We start from the raw sequence: 21,564 nt of genomic DNA on the forward strand, positions 1-21,564 counted from the left end.
CCCAATTTATCTCTCCGCCCTGGAGGCGTCCTGCTTCCATTCCTGATGAAGGGCTTTTGCCCGAAAAGTCGATTTTCCTGCTCCTCGGAAGCTGTCTGACCTGCTGTGCTTTTCCAGCACCACTCTGATCTAAACTCTGGTTTCCAGCATCTGCAATCCGCACTTTTGCCTACCCAATAAACCCAGTGTGTCGATTTCACATCAACAAACTGACACAAGCAGACACAACGTGTGCAGAAACCCTAGCCACATTACTTTACATAAAAGACATCTGGGAAATGATGTCCAGACAACTCAACGCTCTCAGCATCATGGTAGCCCACAAACCTACCAACACACTTAAACAGCGGCTAATGAACCTGGAATAGCCTATACAAACAACCCGCAAACGAATGTTATTTACAAAATACCATACAAGGAAATATATACATGAACTCTGCCGCACAGTTCTCTGTGGCAAGAAATGCTGGGATGAGATAAGGAAGATTTTTTTCAGCCAAAACGAATCGGCACTAACTGGACAGCCATTTAAAATCAATGCTGTCAGGCCAGGATGCAAGATCCAACAGGATGAACAGATTTCTTATTTCCTGAAGATTTACAAAGCTGAGACTGGGTTTTGGTGTTTGTTCCCTTTCCACTCCCAGGAGCCGCAGTGGTTGGGGAGGTGAGTTGGAGAAAGTGAAATATGTCCATGAGCAGCGTGTGGGGCTCTTTCAGCTTCCCCTCCTCTGACAGCGCTGTGACGTGACTCTGATGTTCTCAGGGACACTTACTGACGCGAGACAGTGAAAAGAGTCTCGTTCCTGCAGATCAGGAATACAAACCGTATGCCGGCTTCAGGACAATGAAAAAGATTAATTGGAGTGCGTGAAGAAGCTGTGAGCTGCATTTCAAAGAGGTAGGTGGAGTCAGATGCCTCATCCATTGCACCCCGGCCCTGTGCGTACCTGACGCCACCATGCTGCAGAGTTCTGACGTTAACACAGACATGCGCAGCAATGGGAACATTCACAAGAGGAACAGCCAAAGATAATCACCGTCACTGCTTACCTTCCATTGTCCCAACTTGGTGAAGCAGTATCTTTCACTGGCAAATAAAACACATTCGTCCTCAGGTGCCTGCTTCATTTCGATCACGACTTCACGCCCCTCACTGTTCTCGTCTCATTTCCAAACACTTGGCTCATAGCCTCAAAAGTAGCTCTGTGGGTATCTGCTTGTTCCACCCTGACAGGCAATGGGTTGCAGATTTCCAACCCCTCCACTGATGTGAATCTTAAAGAAGAAACCGGGGAACAGTCTTCCTTTCTTTTTGACGACATTTCTCAACTGTCGTCGGCAAGGTTCACACCTGCGTGGGGAAACCGCAATCGATCTCAAATCCATCGTATTAACCACTCGACCCACGAACAAAGAACCACACTGACAACTTTATTTCCCAGGTCTCTCTGCCTGTGGAGCTGAGAAATAGTGAGTTATTGCTGGGTTTGTTTGAATACAATCACTTCACAGGTTTCGAAAGGGTTACATATCTGCACATGGCGAGTCTGGTTGTTTCATCACGAAAGATGAAATAAACTTTCAGTTGAAAGCAAAAACAGAAATTGCAGGAGCAACTCAGCAGGTCAGGCACCATCGGTGGAAAGAGAATCAGAGACAATATTTCAGAACTCTGTTTTCTCCCACAGGTACTGCCAAACCTGCTGAGTTTCTCCAGCAGCTCCTCTTTGTGTCTCTGATTCTCAGCATCCGCAGTCCTTTACGTTAGAAATTAAATCAATTCAACCTCATGTGCAGGAATGAGAATCCTTTCAATTTCCCAAAAAATTGTCAGAGATTTCAAGGCATTTGGTAAAAAAAGTAAAAGTGACATTAGGAAGAACACTTTCTTGTCCCTGTCCGACCGTGACAAGGAGGCAGATTCAAGAACACAAAAGGGCATTCGGTGGTCATGTCCAAAGTAACAATGTGGAGATTTACAGGGCGAAGGCAAGAGAATGATACGAATAGAGACTCTCATTTACTTGCTGTGTAGAACCAGCAGAACTAATGTGGGCCTCAAATTGCGCTGTGACACGTGTTGTGATTCAGAGTGAACTCACAGTTCAATCAACGGAAGGTGGGGATTTAGAAAAGTTTATATTTATACAATCTCCTCACGTCAACGCAACAACAAAGTGGTTTAATTATCCGCCAGTGGAGAGAACCCGGTTCCTGGAGATGGGACAAAGAGCTGGCTCAGGGATATTAATCCACATTGTTCTCTTTGCCACTAGTTCAGAGGGAGAACATTGGAGGGACAAAGGAGAGAATAACGATCTGTGTCGGAGGGTGACTAACTGTTCATGGAGACTATTCCTGGCTAACAATAAGTCGTGTGTAACAGCAGACGATGTGATAACACGGCCTCGTGTGGGTGTGGTAGGGATCAAGGGCATGCGGGAGTTCGGATCCAAATAATATTGAACTCGATCTTGAAGACTGGAGGATTCCAAACGGAAAATGAGGCGCTGGTCTTCCATCTGGAGCGGAGCTTTGCTGGAACACTGCTGCATGCCTGAGACAGAGATGTTGGCCAGGGAACAGGGTGGCGTGCTAAAGAGACAGGCAACCAGACGGTCATCGCCTCTGGGTGGGCTCAAACCACCAACCTTTCGGATAACAGCCGAACGCGCTGACCAATTGCGCCACAGAGACAGGCGATGACATGAGTTGCGCTATCACTTAGGGGAGGCTATTAGTGAATTCACAAGTCAGCCTCCCGGCCTCGAATTCCAGTTGTCGTCTATCAGTTTTACTTTTCCATAATAAAGCCTGGGAGATTTATTGTGGAGACACCGGGGACAGGCTGGAGACACATCCATGTCAGGAGGAACGAGCTTTCTTACTCCGGGGCCGTCGCCCTTCGAGCCTTTCAGTGTTTTGCCTGTTCCCGAGTTCTCTCATTGGCTCGGAGGCGAGAAGGGGTTTGAATTCCTGATGTGCAGGAACGACAATTCTTTCAATGTCTCAGATCAATTCATGTCCCGAGAACATCAGAGTTAATCTCCCGGCCTCTTCAACAAGGGGACGGTGTCTGGACTGTCTCTACTCAGTCGGACAGTTCATCTTTCATTCTCCTCTAAATACGCTTCCCAAAGAGTTTCTAAAGATTCACAAAGCTGGAGACTGGGATTTCTGTTTTGCTTCATGAACATTTTTCCATTTCGTAACTGACAATATTTTGCCAAAACCTCTTCCCAATTGTACGCCATGATTCATTTCCAGAGATGAGGAATTTCCATTTTGGAGAGACATTCCCAAGGTTGGGAATGTTTGCTTTGGAGCAAAGAAGGTTATCTGGAGATTTCCTGGGGCTGTTGGTAATGATGGGAGAAGAAGCGGTGGGAATGGGCAGATTAATGATCAGAAGAATCAATTGCCACTGACCAGAGTCAGTTACCAGAGGACAGGGATTGAAGTTCTTGAATGAAAAGCAGCACTTGTGCCGATTAAACACAGAGAATACTGCAGAAAGCCAACAGGACGAGCAGCATCTGTGGAAAGGTAAACAGAGCTGACGTTGTGAGGCTGGTACGTTGTTTGTTCAGAACCCGAGGTTCCTGCATGGCAATCAATTCCCAGACATGAGAAAACGTGATTTGATCGAGACGGGTTTTGTGAAGTTTGAGCGATAATGCAGCCAACAGGAAGTCATTTAAAATCGCCAGTGAAGAAAGCATAGTCAGCAGGTTACCACCCTGAGCGGGGGAGCCCCAAAGAATCTCTACGCCAGCACCTTAAGTGTTCGGCCACAACTACACGCCCAAAGTTGTGGTCTAAAATTTCTCATGGAATGGTTCTAACAGAAAAGGTGAGTATTAGGCTTTTCCTGTCCGCGCCATAGTCCCAACGTATTCTGTTCCCCTGGATTTGATCAGGACAGAGGAGGCTGATGGGAGATCGAACTGAACTACACACATTGATGAGTGATAGAACGGGTGGGAAGGATCCATTCCCATGCATAGAGAGATTAATAATCAGGGCCGAAAATAAGGAGCCACTTCAAGAAATTTGGGGTTCATTCAGCAAAGCTAATGTGGAACTGTTCACAGAAAATTGTGATGAAAGTCTCTCGAGTTATTATGATGAGAAGTGTTGATGATGCTAATACAATCGGTAGGATGAACGTAGATTGGTAAATGTATTTGGCGACAGTTCTGTTCTAGCCCTGAGAGCGAAACCTGGATCTGAAGGAATAAAAGGGGAATTAACAACATCGATCTGAAATTGGATACGTGACAAGAAACAGAGCCATCATTAACAGTTGGCTTTTGAACTGGAGAAGGTTTCTCGTGAAATGAGCTTGAGGCTTGAGGTATGCAAGGTCAAGATAATTTAGGTAAAACACGGAAACGCGATCCTCATTAGCAGACAGTGAAAGGATTACAAGACGCAAATTAAACATTTTCGATAAGTGATACAGGGGACTGGGAAGATAAGTATTATAAACTGTGAACAACAAAGTTCTGGAGCACAACACTTACATTCAAAGACCGAAAACATCCAGGTCCTGATTAATCAGATTGCATTGTGGTGCTTTTCTGCAAAACATCCACTTGCAATGTCCTACAAAAGAGTGACAAAACCCATCCCTGTCAGCCCAAGATAGAAAATCCGAAGGGATGAACGTTTGCTGATTTTCTGAAGATTCACAAAGCGAAGACTGGCTTTTGGTGATTGTTTCCTTTCCACTCCCAGGAGCCGCAGTGGTTGAGGCGGTGAGTTGGGGAAAGTAAAATGTGCCCGTGAGCAGCGTGTGGGGCTATTTCAGCTTCCCCTCATCTGACAGCGCTGTGACTTGACTCTGATGTTCTCAGGGACACTGACTGACGCAAGACAGTGAAAAGATTCCCATTCCCGCAGATCGGGAATTCAAACCGTATGCCGGCTTCAGGACAATGAGAAAGATTAATTGGGGTGTGTGAAGAAGCTGTGAGCTGCATTTCAAACAGGTAGGTGGAGCAGATGCGTCATCCATTGCACCCCGGCCCTGTGCGTATCTAACGCCACCATGCTGCAGAGTTTCTGACGTTAACACGGACAAGCGCAGCATTGGGAACCTTCACAAGGTGAACAACCAAAGATAATCACCGTCACTGCCTCCCTTCCACAGGCCCAACTTTGTGAAGCAGTATCTTTCACTGGCAAAGGAAACACCCTTGTCCTCAGGTGCCTGCTTCATTTCGATCACGATTTCATGCCCCTCACTGTTCTAGTCTCATTTCCAAACACTTGGCTCACAGCTTCAAACGAAGCTCTGCGGGTATCTGCTTGTTCCACCCGAACAGGCAGTGGGTTGCAGATTCCCGACCAGCCCCAATGTGAGTGAAATATTTTTCCCCCTCCACTGATTTGAATCTGAAAGAAGAAACCGGGGAGCAAGCTCCCTTTCTTTTCGACGACATTTCTCATTTTGTACTCGGCAGGGTTCACACCTGCGTGGGGAAATCGCAATGGATTTCAAGTCCATCGCATTAACCAGTCGGCCCACGAATACAGAACCACACTGACAACTTCACTTCCCAGGTCTGTGTGCCTTTGGAGCTGAGAAAGAGTGAATCATCGCAGAGTTTGTTTGAATCCAATCACTTCACAGTGTTTCGAAAGAGTTAAATATCTGCACACGGTGTTTGCAGATATTTAGGTGTTTCATCCCAAAAGATGAAATGAACTTTCAGTTAAAAACAAAACTAGAAATTGCAGGAGGAAATCAGCAGGTCAGGCAGCATCCGTAGAAAGAGAATCAGAGGCACCATTTCAGGATTCTGTTTTCTCCGACAGGTACTGTCAAACCTGCCGAGTTTCTCTTTTTGTCTCGGCTTCTCCGCATCCGCAGTCCCTGACGTTCGAAATTAATTCAATTCAGAAACCCCTTTGTGGAGAAGATTTCCGTTTGGGGAACATTTTCCTGACCCCATCAAAAGCACACAGCTTTGAAACCAAGGAATAACAACGAACACACCGCCCCTGAGTGGACTCGAACCACCAACCTTTCGGTTAACAGCCGAATGCGCTGACCAACTGCGCCACAGAGACAGGGGACCACGCGGGTTGCGCCATCGCTTAGGGGAGGCTATTAGCGAATTCATAATTCAGCCACCCCGCCTAGAATTACATTTGGCGTCTATCAGTTTTACTTTTCCATAATAACGCCTAGGAGATTTATTGTGGAGACACCGGGGACAGGCTGGAGACTCATCCACGTCAGGAGGAACTAGCTTTCTTACTCCGGGGCCGTCGCCCTTCGAGCCTTTCAGTGTTTTGCCTGTTCCCGATTTCTCTCATTGGCTCGGAGACGAGAAGGGGTTTGAATTCCTGATGTGCAGGAACGACAATTCTTTCAATGTCTCAGATCAGTTCATGTCCCGTGAACATCAGAGTCAATCTCCCGGCCTCTTCAACAAGGGGACGGTGTCAGGACAGTCTCTACTCAATCGGACAGTTCATCTTTCATTCTCCTCTAAATCCGCTTCCCAAAGAGTTTCTAAAGATTCACAAAGCTGGAGACTGGGATTTCTGTTTTGCTTCATGAACATTTTTCCATTTCCTAACTGACAATATTTTGCCAAAATCTCTTCCCAATTGTACCCCTTGCGTCATGTCCAGGGATGAGGAATTTCCATTTTGGAGAGACATTCTCAACGTTGGGAATGTTCGCTTTGGAGCAAAGAAGGTTAACTGGAGATTTCCTGGGGCTGTTGGTAATGATGGGAGAAGAAGCGGTGGGAATGGGCAGATTAATGATCAGAAGAACCAATTGCCACTGGCAAGAGTCAGTTACCAGAGGACAGGGATTGAAGTTCTTGAATGAAAAGCAGCACTTGTGCCTAATAAACACAGAGAATACTGCAGAAAGCCAAAAGGTCGAGCAGCATCTGTGGAAAGGTAAACAGAGCTGGCGTTATGAGGCTGGTACGTTGTTTGTTCAGAACCAGAGTTACCTGCATGGCAATCAATTCCCAGACATGAGAAAGCGGGACTTTATTGAGACGGGTTTAGTGAAGTTTGAGCGATAATGCAACCAACAGGAAGTCATTTAAAATCGCCAGCGAAGAAAGCATAGTCAGCAGGTTACCACCTTGGGCGGGGGAGCCCCAAAGGATCTCTACGCCAACACCTTAAGTGTTCGGCCACAACTGCACGCCCAAAGTTGTGGTCTAAAATTTCTCATGGAATGGTTCTAACAGGAAAGGTGAGTATTGGGCTTGTCCTGTCCGCGCCATAGCCCCAACGTATCCTGTTCCCCTGGATTTGATCAGGACAAAGGAGGCTGATGGGAGATCGAATTGAACTACACACATGGATGAGTGATAGAGCGGGTGGGAAGGATCCATTCCCATGCATAGAGAGATTAATAATCAGGGCCGAAAATAAGGAGCCACTTCAAGAAATTTGGGGTTCATTCAGCAAAGCTAATGTAGAACTGTTCACAGAAAATTGTGATGAAAGTCTCTCGAGTTATTTTGATGAGAAGTGTTGATGATGCTAATACAATCGGTAGGATGAACGTAGATTGGTAAATGTATTTGGTGACAGTTCTGTTCTAGCCCTGAGAGCGAAACTTGGATCTGAAGGAATAAAAGGGACATTAACAACATCGATCTGAAATTGGATACGTGACAAGAAACAGAGCCATCATTAACAGTTGGCTTTTGAACTGGAGAAGGTTTCTCGTGAAATTAGCTTGAGGCTTGAGGTATGCAAGGTCAAGATAATTTAGGTAAAACACGGAAACGCGATCCTCATTAGCAGACAGTGAAAGGATTACAAGACGCAAATTAAACATTTTCAACAAGTGATACAGTGGACTGGGAAGAAAAGTATTATAAACTGTGAACAACAAAGTTGTTGAGCACAACACTTACATTCAAAGACCGAAAACATCCAGGTCCTGATTAATCAGATTGCATTGTGGTGCTTTTCTGCAAAACATCCACTTGCAATGTCCTACAAAAGAGTGACAATACAAATCCCTCTCAGCCCAGGATAGAAAATCCGAAGGGATGAACGTTTGCTGATTTTCTGAAGATTCACAAAGCGAAGACTGGGTTTTGGTGATTGTTTCCTTTCCACTCCCAGGAGCCGCAGTGGTTGAGGCGGTGAGTTGGGGAAAGTAAAATGTGCCCGTGAGCAGCGTGTGGGGCTATTTCAGCTTCCCCTCATCTGACAGCGCTGTGACTTGACTCCGATGTTCTCAGGGACATTGACTGACGCGAGACAGTGAAAAGATTCTCATTCCCGCAGATCGGGAATTCAAACCGTATGCCGGCTTCAGGACAATGAGAAAGATTAATTGGGGTGTGTGAAGAAGCTGTGAGCTGCATTTCAAACAGGTAGGTGGAGTCAGATGCGTCATCCATTGCGCCCCCGGTCCTGTGCGTATCTAACGCCACCATGCTGCAGAGTTCTGACGTTAACACGGACATGCGCAGCAATGGGAACCTTCACAAGGTGAACAACCAAAGATAATCACCGTCACTGATTCCCTTCCACAGGCCCAACTTTGTGAAGCAGCATCTTTCACTGGCAAAGGAAACACCCTTGTCCTCAGGTGCCTGCTTCATTTCGATCACGATTTCATGCCCGTCCCTGTTCTAATCTCATTTCCAAACACTTTCTTCACAGCCTCAAACAAATCTCTGCGGGTATCTGCTTGTTCCACCCGAACAGGCAGTGGGTTGCAGATTCCCACCAGTCCCAATGTGAGTGAAATACTTTTCCCCCTCCACTGATTTGAATCTTAAAGAAGAAACCGGGGAGCAAGCTCCCCTTCTTTTCGACGACATTTCTCATTTTGTAGTCGGCAGGGTTCACACCTGCGTGGGGAAACCGCAATGGATTTCAAGTCCATCGCATGAACCACTCGGCCCACGAATACAGAACCACACTGATAACTTCACTTCCCAGGTCTGCCTGCCTGTGGAGCTGAGAAAGAGTGAATCATCGCAGAGTTTGTTTGAATCCAATCACTTCACAGTGATTCGAAAGGATTAAATATCTGCACATGACGAGTCGAGATGTTTCATCCCAAAAGGTGAAATTTCCGTTAAAAACAAAACTAGAAATTGCAGGAGGAACTCAGCAGGTCAGGCAACATCTGTGGAAAGAGAATCAGAGACAACATTTCAAAATTCTGTTTTCTCCGACAGGTACTGTCAAACCTGCCGAGTTTGTCTTTTTGTCTCGGCTTCTCAGCATCCGCAGTCCCTTCCGTTAGACATTAATTCAATTCAGAAACCCCTTTGGGGAGAGGATTTCCGTTTGGGGAACACTTTCCTGACCCCATTAAAAGCGTGCAGCTTCGAAGCCAAGGAAGAACAGCAAACACTGTCACTCTAGTTGGGCTTGAACCACCAACCTTTCGGTTGACAGCCGAACGCGCTGAACAAATGCGCCACAGAGACAGGCGGTGGCATCCGCTGTGCCATCGCTTAGGGGAGGCTATTAGTGAATTCATAATTCAGCCTCCCCGCCGAGAATTACTGTTGTTGTCTCTCGCGCAGTCTGGCGAGAGATCCCGGCTTTCTTAACTTGACTTGTGCAAAAATGCCCGATTAAACTTCTCAAAAAGAACCTTCGTGAAACGAGGCTGGGCTCCCTGGAGTACGAATGGGACAGGAAGTGAAATGATTGGAGATAGCATTGAACAGGTTGACGTGTTTACTTCCCTAATTTTCTTATCCCTGTGCCAATTGGCACGTGACTTGGGCAGTAATGTTATTACACACACTGGAGCAGTGGGATTTGAACCTGAGCCTCAGGGCTCTATGGGTGACTACAGCTGCACCACAAAAAAAAACCTCCAGTAAATAGGTCCTCTTGAGTTGAATGAGAGGAAACAGCTTCCTCCTCAACATGAGACACGACCAGTGTACCCTCCGTGCCCATTACAATAAATTGAGCCGCCTCCTGTTGAATGAATGAGTGGGAACCCCTCTCCGAGCTCCAAGAAGCGGGGGGCCCGGCTGGAGGCTGGATATGCTCAAGGCTGGTATCTATTAACTTATTTAAATGGTACCTATTGTATGGGGCTATGGTTTACATTAAAACCGGAGGATCATGTCAGAGTGTTTGTTTATATTGAGCAGTTGTAGTTGGTAAAATACACTCCCTGGAGGAGCACCTTCTGTGATGCTGCATTTCCTGCCTTCTGCCCTTCCCCCATTTGTTATCTCTCATCTCGATTTTACATTTTCAGTCAAATTTAATTTCACATTAATCAGCCTTGGTATTCACTGTGTATTATTAATTAATCTGTTGGATTGTTGTAAAACAAAATTAATGGTGTAATGCCAGTAAGTTGTAAAATCAAATCAAGAACTTGTGCTTTTTAAACAAAAAGACGAGTTCAATGGTATTCCTGGCATTGTCTCCTTTGAGGATGATGATTATAGTCTGACCAACAAACCATTTCATGCAGTCACCCAGTTTAATTAAAGTCTTTTGGAAAATAATTCTGGCAGGCAAAGATTTATACAACCCAAAATACGGTTGGTAATCATGTGTATTCTTATCTTTTAAGCCGTAACAGAAGGCATGGCGGTTTGAGACTGAAACTTCGCTGGAAAGAATGTAGATTGATGAGGGAAGTCAAAATGGCAGAGTCTCGGGCCACAATCTATCAGTCTGGCTTGATTGCATGAGTGGTGGTGGTTCAAAAGCACCTTCCAAGTCATGACCTCAACCACCAAGAACAGACAAGTGTGAACACAGGCTTCCGACTGCAAGATATATCGCATTGTTTCTTTGTTATTGACCAAAATGCTGGAACTCACTCCTGAACATTGTTGCAGTCCACATCATATTTGTGAAGCAATTTAAGAGGCAGTTGAGCACCACCTTTTCAAGGTGTGTTTGGAAAGAGTTGTTGGCACAGCCAATGACATTCACATCTCATGAAATAGTAAGCAAAGAGCCCACAGTGTTGGGAGGCTGTATGTTAGCATGGATAGAGGATTGGCTAACTACCACAGTTGTGGTAAGGGGCATGTTCAGGATGACAACTTGTAACTCGTGGTGTACCACAGGGATCAGCGCTGGGGCCAACATTATTTACAATATATATACGAATTACTTGGATAAGTAAAGTGAAGGTACTATTGCTAAATTTGTAGAAGAGACAGTTGATGTGAAAGCAGGTGGTGAGGATGACATTAGATATCTGGAGAGGGATATAGACAGGTTAAGCAAATGAGCGAAAGCTTGGCAGATGGGAAAATGAGGTAATACAGTTTGTCAGGAGGTGAAGAAATGAATATTAATGGAGAAAGCTTTAGAATAGAGGGATTTGGAATCACGTCCACGAATCTCTTCATCCAATTTCAGTGAGTAATAGGGAGGCAAATGGGAGGTTGGCCTTTTCAATAGAGTAGAAATGTAGGGAGGTTATAGTGAACCTATGTAAGGCATTAGTCAGGCCACAACTGAATACTGTGAACAGTTTAGGGCCCTTTACCTGTAGGAAAGATATATTGGCATTGGAGGCAGTCCAGAGAAGGTTGACCATGATGATACCAGGGATGGAAAGAACGTCTTATGAGGAGAACTGAATAGTTTGGGCCTGTGCTTATTAGAAGTTGGAGAATTAGAGGTAACCTTATTGTCACGTACAAGATTCTGAGGAGCATTGACAGGCGAGACGTGGAAAAGTGGGTGAGACTGGAACCAGAGGAAGTAACCTCCAAATAAGAGATTGCATGTTTAGGACAGATAGGAATTTCTCCTGAGGGCAGTAAATCTGTGGAACTTGATACTACAGAGGGCTGTTGAGCCTGGGTTGTTACGTGCATTCAAGGCTGAGATAGATTTTTTTTAAATCAGTAAGCGAATTGAGGATTATGGGGAAATGGCAGCAAAATGGAGTAAATGTTTCCCAGAATAATCGTGATCTGAACAAATGGCAGAGTCAACTCAATGGGCTGAATTGAATAGTAAATAGTAATTCTGTTCACCGAGCTGGAAGTTTTTGTTGCAAACATTTCGTCCCCTGGCTAGGCGACATCATCAGTGCTTGGGAGCCTCCTGCGAAGCGCTTCTTTGATGTTTCCTCCGGTGTTTATAGTGGTCTGACCCTGCCGCTTCCGGTTGTCAGTTTCAGCTGTCCGCTGTAGTGGTTGGTATATTGGGTCCAGGTCGATGTGTTTGTTGATGGAGTTTGTGGATGAATGCCATGCCTCTCGGAATTCCCTGGCTGTTCTCTGTCTGTCTTGCCCGATGATAGTAGTGTTGTCCCAGTCGAATTCATGTTGCTTGTTGTCTGCGTGTGTGGCTACTAAGGATAGCTGGCCGTGTCGTTTCGTGGCTAGTTGATGTTCATGTATGCGGATTGTTAGCTGTCTTCCTGTTTGTCCTATATAGTGTTTAGTGCAGTCCTTACATGGTATTTTGTACACTACATCCGTCTTGCTCATGTTGGGTATCGGGTCCTTCGTTCTGGTGAGTTGTTGTCTGAGCGTGGCTGTTGGTTTGTGTACCGTTATGAGTCCTAGGGGTCACACAACAACGAGCACCCGAGCGACAAATCTTCGCACAAACTTTGAGTAAATAGTAAGGAGGAAAAGGATGCAACTGTCAATTACAGACCAGTCAGTGTTGGAAGCCTAGAGATTGTAGGGAGTTGGTGGTATTTGGGCATTGTTACTGGATTTAATATCTGGAGTTTCAAATTGATGCTGCTATGGCCCCGATGCAATTAGAAATCAATTTATGTATCTGGAATATAAACTTATCGCTGCTTCGGTGATCTTATCAATTATCATAAGTACCTATCTTGTTCACTAATAACCTTTTTTTAAGGAAGGAAATCTTCAGTCCTTTCCCAGTTTGGTGAATGTGTCACTCTTGATCCAAAGTCATGTGGTTGACTCTTAACTGCCCTCTGAATTGGCACTTGGTTATTTTTTGGGAGACCAAGTGTCACGTTCCATGAATGAATAAAGAAAAATATTCAGGACAAGATTGTCAATGTCACTGTCAGTGAAGGGAAGATTGCGATCTAGTGATACTGGTTAAGTAGCCCAAAGATCTCGGTCTTCTGAGAACAAAAATTAAAATCCCATCATGGATGCTAGTGGACTTTATTTTCAACGAATAAAAAGATCTGGAAATGAGAGTTTGTCTCTGTACTGGCAACCAGGAAACCATTATTGGCTAAGACAATGAATTGCAGCTGTTGGAGATCAGCAACAAAAGACACAATTGCTGGGGAAATGCAGCAGGTCTGGCAGCATCTGTGGAAAGAAAACAGTTAATGTTTTGAATCCAGCCTAATTTTGAAAGGCCACCGGACTCAAAACAGTAACACTGTCGTCTCCTCATAGATGCTGCCAGAACTGTTGTTTTTGTCCAGTCATGACAGAGTGTTGTGAAAGTGTTCTTTTAGGGAGGGAAATCTACCACTGACAACTCTTCACACGCGTGCGCACGCTCACATCATGTGACTCCAGACCTACTACAATGTGGTTGACTCTCAACTGCCTTTTCGCAGGAAGCCAATCGCTCAGTCCAAAGGCCATGAGGGATGGGGAGCAAATGTTGGACGTGCTAGCAACAATCCCATCCCTCAAAATATTTTCTTATATATTTTAAAGCATAGGTTAATGAAGGACAACCAAAACAAACTGCTTTGGGAAAGTCATGCCCAACTAACCTGATTTGCTTGTAGTTATAAATATTGTTTTAAAATCCTCTTCAGAGAGGACATTGGTTCCATCATTGTTGCAATGCTGCATGCAATTTCTGTGCTTTCTGCTACAGGAAGGGTGTTGTGAAACTTGAAAGGGTTCAGAAAATATTTACAAGGATGCTGCCAGGGTTGGAGGGTTTGAGCTACAGGAAGAGGTTGAATAGATTGGAGCTATGTTCCCTGGAGCTTTGGAGGCTGAGGGGTGACATTAAAGACATTTATAAAATCATGAGGGACATGGGTAAGGTAAATAGGCAAGGTCTTCTCTCTTGGGGTGGGGAAGTCCAAAATTAGAGGGCATAGGTTTAAAGTTAATGGCAAATGGAGTTTAATATAGATAAGTGTGAGGTCTTACATTTTGTATAGTCAAATCAAGGTAGGAATTTCATGGTGAATGGTAGGACCTTAAGGAGTGTAGTGGAACAGAGGGATCTTGGAGTACAGGTTCACAGTTCTCTGAAAATGGAGTCACAGGTAGAAATTGTTTGGCACACTGGCCTTCATCAGTCATGGCATTCAGTATAAAATACCGAATTAGATTTGAGATAAGCACCAAATCTGTTTCATATGCAGTAATTCAAACCAAGGTTCATAGCTCCTAGAAAGTGGAGTCATGGGTAGACAGGTCGGTGAAGAAGACTTTCGGCATGCTTGCTTTCATCAGTCAGAGCACTGAGTACAGGAGTTGGGATGAATTGTTGCAGCTGTCACAGATTCCACACAACAACACAAGACGTGACCCTGACTGACTGTCCCTTTGCATATCAGGGGGAAGACACCCCTTTAATTGTGATGATCAGACAACATGCCATCCTTCAAAACAAGGTCTGCGTTCACAAATATTTGGACAGAGGAAAGAAGTTCTAGTCTGGGTGAAGATCAATCTTCATTGCGTGAGAGAGAGAGAGAGAGAGAGAGAGAGAGAGAGAGAGAGAGAAAGAGCAGCAGCAGCTTCAGGCGTTCATGGTCCAACTTCTGAAAATACCTTGTCTGATTTGCAGTTGTTTATGGGCTTGTAATATCGAACTGCAGCATATTGTAGATCTTCAGTAAGCCCTGCCAGTGCTTCTATGTGGTCTGAAATTTATCGTACAATTCTTGTATTTCCGATGTATCTGTATCCAGCTTCACCTTAATTGTATTCCCCTCTTTAGCTCTTTTCCCCCATCCTCACCCCTCCACACATCAGCATATCATTAGACTATAGGAGCAGAAATTATGCCATTCAGCCCATCGAGTCTGCTCCACCATTCAGTCATGGCTGATAAGTTTCTCAACCCCGTTCTCCCTATAACCTTTGATCCTCTTGATACTCAAGAAAATATATTCAATGATCTTACCTCCACAGCCTTCCGGGGCAGTGAATTCCATCGATTACCACTCTCTGTCTGAAGTTTTCCTTATTTCTGTTCTAAAACGTCTTCCCTTTACTTTAAGGCTGAGGAGGAGGCATAGAGGAGCGTGGTGTGCACTTGTAAACTCCGGAACTTCCCAAACTTCACGAGTCAACAATAACGCTTTCTGGAGCAAGAAATGAAAGGGCCGACGAGAAACTGTGACACCACAGGAAGTGAAATTAGGCCATTCAGCCCATTGAGTCTGCTCCACCATTCACTCATTCTTGAGTATCAAGGGGCTCAAACGTTACGGGAGAATGGGGTTAAGAAACATATCAGCCATGATTGAATAGCAAAGCAGATTCAATACGATAAATGGCTTGTTAACCATCCCTGGGAAGAAGGAGGCAACACAATAAGTTGTTTCTTGGGACAGGTAAGATAATGTTATTTTACAATGGTGTGACAAAAGGACAATTAATTCTGCCTGTGGAAGGAAAGCCCTGACATAGAGGGGTTAATTGCAGGGCAGGCTGTTTCAAACAGACAGCTAACCCTCAAGGATAAGAAGGTAAACTACAGACCTGAGGTCTCCAGCAATGTGAGGTGATGTTAGAGTCTTAAAAAAAAGTCACACCACAGATTTGAAATTGAGGAAACGCCACCAAAATTCAACTCCAGAATGATAAAGCAGCAGCAGTACTTAAAAGAATAATACTGCATCAAACCCCTGGACACTTCCAGAGATGGGCACTGTCGGTGGAAACCCAGTTAAATTCAGCCATCAACTGGGTGATAGCCATATTTGGGGGGGGGGGGGGGGGGGTGAAGCTGAATGAACTTGAGAGGTTTTATTTGTGGTTGCTACGTGCAATAAAGTGCAAATAATTGTTTCAGCATTTGATTGTCTGTGCGGTTTCTGAGTCAGGAGCCAAATTAAGGTGATTCACCCACAACCACACCAAGAGGCTGGGATTAATATTGACTCCATTGCATTCAAGAGAATGTCATCAATACTGTTATAAAGCGAAGGCTGAACCCCGCCCCACCACTCTGCAAGATCTCAAACCGAAACGTCCAAAGAGTGGCACGTTGCCCTTTAATCTGTAAAGTCAGTGTGATAAGTGGTGTAACCTGCTGTAGTGTTAAAAGTAAATCCCTGACACTTTAAAATCGACAATCATCAATTTATTTAACCAACTCTCACGGTGAACAAATGAACAAAACTACTAACAAACTGAATAAATCCTTCCTAACTACTGAGTATTCTGGAATAAATCAATATTCTTCTGGTATGCTTTTCCAATCAATACATGTCCCACTCAAATAACACATAATAGAATTTAATCTCTCAGATTACAACCAGGTTATGTGTCTTCCGGAATATTCTGTGCCATCTTCTGTCGGGGATGCCTCCTCCGATTCCTCTGTCAGGAATGCCCTTCTCTATTTTTCTAAATGATGCTTTCTCTCATACACAGATGACTGAGAGCACCAATTCTTTATGATAGGATTGGTCCTGTTGTCAAAACTTTAGGATTTAAATTTAATAAGTTTTTGGTAGCCAATGGGCTGATTTAAATTGATTGGTGAAATTGCAAATGTGTTTTCTTGTCCTGCTAACTGTACAGCCCTTTGATACAAATGTTTCAGTTCAGGTGCTTTTTGTTGTGATCATGCTGCTCCTTTAAGAAGATGACGATGTTGGTTTATTTTCAGGAGGGGTTGTAAATGGCTTCCCATTCATCCAGGTTTAAGGTTTTCGCTAATGGTTAACAGATACTGGCTAAGGCAACAATCCGGGAAAAGGGTTTGACACTTTTTTTTCTAAAACACTTCTACAATGAAAGGGCAGTTGTCCCATTCTTTTCCCCTGCTTTTGGTTTTAGCAAGCAGTCTGTCTGAAGCTGCTGCAGGAAGAGATGTTTCCTGATTCAACAGATGTTTCTGGCTGACTCTAAAGCTTCAGGGAAAATAGTACCAGCGTATTCAGCCTCTCCCTGTTGCTCTAACCTTGCAACCCGGGCAACATCCTTCCAAACCTTTTCTGAACCCTTTCAATTTTCACAATGTCTTAAAAAGACGTCTACTTTGCTCGACTAATGTGGGAGAATTTTCTGCATGACGCGTTGTGTCTGAAAGAGCCCTCCCCTGTGCTGTGACAGAGCTGCAGTGACTTTCAAAAGCCTGACAAATGCGGTTATCAGTCAAAGATTCATTGGGAGAAGCTTCTCAATCACATCTGTAAATGGAGAAAGTGTTTTTAATAATGAGACATGAATAAAGTGCTGCATTAATCTTTAGTTCTGAAGATTTACTCATACATCTCAAAACAGAGCATATGAACCCGGTCACAAGAAGTCTACGGGAATATAAGACACCACTGCCTATTTCCTGACCAGGACCGACTTTACACAGAAAACATGGACATTTTAAATGAATGGGGTGCCATTCGTTTTAAGATCAGGTGAACTTAAGAGGCACACCATTGGCTTAGAAATGAGAGATCCTTGACACACTCACAGCCAAAATCATCACTGCCATTATTATCAAATTAGAATTTAGGCTGGATAGGCTGGGATGTTTTTCCACTGGAGCAGAGGAAGTTGAGAGGCAATATTTTCAAACCATGAGGGGTAGATTTGGGTTAATGGTAGCTGTCTCTTCCCTAGGGGGAGGATTTCAAGTCCAAGGACGCGTTTTTATGGCGAGAGGAGAAAGATGGAAGAAAAAATGTGGGGCAAAATATTTACAGAGTGTAGTTCGCCTGGGGAAACAGCTGCCAGTGGAAGTGGTTGAAACAGGTACATTAACAATATTGAAAAGACGTTTCAAAAAATACATGGGTGGGAAAGCTTGAGAAGGATATGGGCCAAGTGCAGGGAAATGAGGTTAGTGTTGACAAACATTTTGGTCAGCATGGACCAGTTTGAGCTGAATGGCCTGTCTCTGTGCTATAGTACTCTGTGACTGGCGTCTCTTCGTAACTCTGACAATGTTGAGTTTTCACATGAACCAGGAAAAAGTGAGGACTGCAAATGCTGGAGATCAGAGTTGAGAGTGTGGTGCTGGAAAAGCACAGCAGGCCTGACAGCACCCGAGTAGCAGGAGAATCGATGTTTCAGGTAGAAGGGCAGCCAGATGAATATCTCACTAAATCATGCTGAATAAAATCTGATCTCATTCGTCAACTCTGATGTGGAGGTGCTGGAGGTGGACAGGTCAGAAGTCACACAACACCAGGTGACAATCCCAATAGATTGGTTTGAACTCATGAGCTTTCGAAGCACTGTTCCTTCATCAGGTGAAGTGATGAAGGAGCAGCACTGATGAAGGAGCAATGCTCCCAAAGCTTGGGATTTCAAATAAACCTGTTGGACTGTAACCTGGTGTTGTGTGACTTCTGACTTCAACTTCTTCAACTGCGCATTCATGTTGAACTTGATGGGACACTTTATCCAACTCGGCGTAGTTAACTCATATCGCTTGGAGGGGTTCATTTGAAACCTTTCAGGAGGCGAATTCAACAAGATTGAATTATTCAAAGTTACTCAATTCTAAACTTACATCAGGACCACTAGTCATTGAGAGGTACAGCTTGGAAACAGATCCTTCAGTCCGACTCGTCCACGCTGCCCAGATATTCTAAATTAATCTAGTCCCATTTGCCAGCACTTGGCCCAAATCCCTCTAACCCTTTCTATTCATGTCCCCAACCAAATGTCTTTTAAATTCTACCAGCTTCCTCCACTTCCTCTGGCAGCTTGTTCCATACACGCACCACACTGCATGAAAAGTTTTCCCTTTCGGTCCCTTTTAAATCTTTCCCCTTTCACTCTAAACCCATTCCCTCTAGTCCTAACAACATCCTGATAAATCATTTCTGATGGAGTTGTCAACGTTTCGGGTAGAACCCTTCTTCAGTCCTGAGGGATAATACCTGAAATGCTAACTTCTCCACCTCCTGGTGCTGCCTGCCTTGTTGTGCCCAGCCTCCTGTTTGTCTATTTTAGATTCCAGCATCTGCAGTTTTTTATTTTGTCTCTAACAGATGGTGGAGCAGATTCGATGGGTCAAAATATCCTAACTTCTGCTCCAATAGTCTTGTGGTCGTAGGTTTGTGCGGGTCCTGGGCTCAATGAGCAGCAGCGCCCACTGGAAGCAACGTTCACAGAATCATAGAATCACTACAGTGAGGAAACAGGTCCTTCTGCCCAACAAGTTCAGAGCGACCCTTTGAAGAGTAACTCACCCAGATACATTTTCCTACCCTATCACTCTGCACTACCCCTAACTAAGGCACCACACCTACACATTCATCAACACGATGGGACTATTTAGCTTGGCCAATTCGCCCAAACATGCGCACGTTTGGACTTTGGGAAGACACTGCAACATGCAGAGGAAACCCACGCAGACACAGCGGGGAATTACATGCAAACGCCACACTGACAGTCACCCTGAGGATGGAATTAAATCTGGGTCCCTGGCGCTATGAGGCAGCAGTGCTAACCACTGAGCCACCACCCCCACTCCCCCAGTAGAAAACAAAAAAGCCTACCAAATCTCCCACTACCCCCACTGTCAGAAAGGGCAGGAGGTTCTGTCCTGGGGGTGACCCTCAGCAGCGTTACCGGCAGAATCTGATTGTTAGGAGCATTGGTGCTTCCGCTGGTGCTTGTTCAAGCTGCAGGACATTGTGAACCTCTGCCCACACTTGGGGCAGGCAAACGGCCTCTCCCCAGTATGGACCCGCTGGTACGTCAGTAGAGTGGAGGAGACAGCAAAGCCCTTCTCGCACTCGAGGCAGGTGAATGGCCTCTCCCCAGTGTGGACACACCGGTGTGTCAGCAGGTGGGAGGGTTGGGTAAAGCCCTTCCCGCACACAGAGCAGCTGAAGGGCCTTTCCCCAGTGTGGACCCGCTGGTGCTTCAGCAGGTCGGAAGAGCGTGTAAAGCACTTCCCGCAGACAGAGCAGGTGAATGGCCTCTCGCCGGTGTGGACCCGCTGGTGGGTCAGCAGGTCAGAGGAATCACTGAAGGCCTTCCCACATTTGGGGCAGGGGAAGGGCTTCTCACCGGTGTGGACCCGCCGGTGAATCACGAGGTGGGAGAAGCGAGTGAACACCTTCCCACAATCGGGGCAGCGGAAGGGCCTCTCCCCTGTGTGCACCCACTGGTGCCTCATCAGGGCGGAGGAATCGTTGAATGCCTTCCCACACTTGAGGCAGCTGAAGGGCCTCTCCCCTGTGTGAACCCGCAAGTGCCTCAGCCGGGCGGAGGAATCGCTGAAGCTCTTCCTGCACAGAGGGCAGCTGAAGGGCCTCTCCCCTGTGTGCACCCGCCAGTGCCTCAGCAGGGCGGAGGAATCACTGAAGGCCTTCCCACACTCAGGACACGAGAATGGCTTCTCCCTGGTGTGACTGCGCTGATGTGTCTCCAGGGCAGACGGGACACGGAAGCCTTTCCCGCAGTCGCCACACTTCCATGGTTTCTCCATGGCCGAAGCTACAGTTGCACACAAACGCGTGTATGTCCCCTCCCTGCCTTGAATTCCTCTTTTCAGGCCAGATAACTGTTTCAGGCTCGACACTCAGTGCGTTGCTGCAACAGTAGGGGCTCTCTTCCAGTCCCACTGATGCTGAAAACGTACTGAAACAGGAACCAATTGGATCACAGTTGAAAATTGTTGCAGTCCTGATGGATTGAGTGACTCACAAATGCTGGAGAATCAGAGTCGAAAACTGCAGGTCAGGCAGCATCTGAGGAGCAGGAGAGTCAATGGTTCAGGCATATGCCTTTCATCTGTTGATTTTGAAACTTCATCTTCATATCAAATACTCTGAAAAGAGATTACAAAAGTCATCACTGTCAGTCCAGGGTAGAAATTCAGAACAAGCAATTCTACTTTCTGCAGAACATTCTTTTCTTTTGTTATTCCACAAAACTGAAAGCACCATCCTTCTCTCTCTCTCCCTCTATTCTCACTCCATTCTAATTTTCCTGAAAGTGCTGATTCAGGATCTGACAGGGACAGAAGAGCAGAACAGTCACAACTGACATCTTTCTGAATTTTGGATCCCTCCACCTGAAAATTAATATCTTCCACGACATTGGGATCCTGTTGAGAGTGAGCAGGTCTGATTTTTGGTAGTAAAAATTAGAGTGCGTTACATTGTGGAAACAGGCCCTTCGGGCCAACAAGTCCACACGGATCCGCCGAAGCGCAACCCACCCATACCCCTAACCTAACACTGCGGGAAATTTAGCATGGCCAATTCACCTAAACTGCATATTTTTGGATTGTGGGAGGAAATCGGAGCACCCGGAGGAAACCCACGCAGACACGGGGAGAACGTGCAAACTCCACACAGTCAGTCGCCTGAGGCAGGAATTGAACCGAGGTCTCTGGCGGTGTGAGGCAGCAGTGCTAACCACTGTGCCACCGTGCCACCCTTGTGTGTAGTGTGTAAATTCAGGATGAACCTGCAATGCAACT

At 45.5% G+C, this 21,564-nt stretch overlaps 1 protein-coding gene and 1 non-coding gene across 2 annotated transcripts in view; both read right to left on the reverse strand.

Annotated features, from left to right (window-relative positions):
- Positions 1-20,565, reverse strand: part of LOC148143280 (uncharacterized) — a 186,713-nt gene extending 166,148 nt beyond the window's left edge. Inside the window, 2 exon segments of the mRNA XM_087975798.1 lie at positions 19,802-20,332; positions 20,417-20,565. Of these exon segments, the coding sequence (XP_087831924.1) occupies positions 19,802-20,332; positions 20,417-20,565 (680 nt within the window).
- trnan-guu (transfer RNA asparagine (anticodon GUU)) lies at positions 6,008-6,081 on the reverse strand. The gene has a single exon. It is a non-coding gene; the product is annotated as a tRNA-Asn (tRNA).
- Positions 20,566-21,564: the final 999 nt, after the last annotated feature.

Source organism: Chiloscyllium plagiosum, unplaced genomic scaffold (genome assembly GCF_037043375.1).
Source record: "Chiloscyllium plagiosum isolate Xiang-an unplaced genomic scaffold, Cpla_swu_hap1 HiC_scaffold_27, whole genome shotgun sequence".
Taxonomy (NCBI): Eukaryota; Metazoa; Chordata; class Chondrichthyes; order Orectolobiformes; family Hemiscylliidae; genus Chiloscyllium; species Chiloscyllium plagiosum.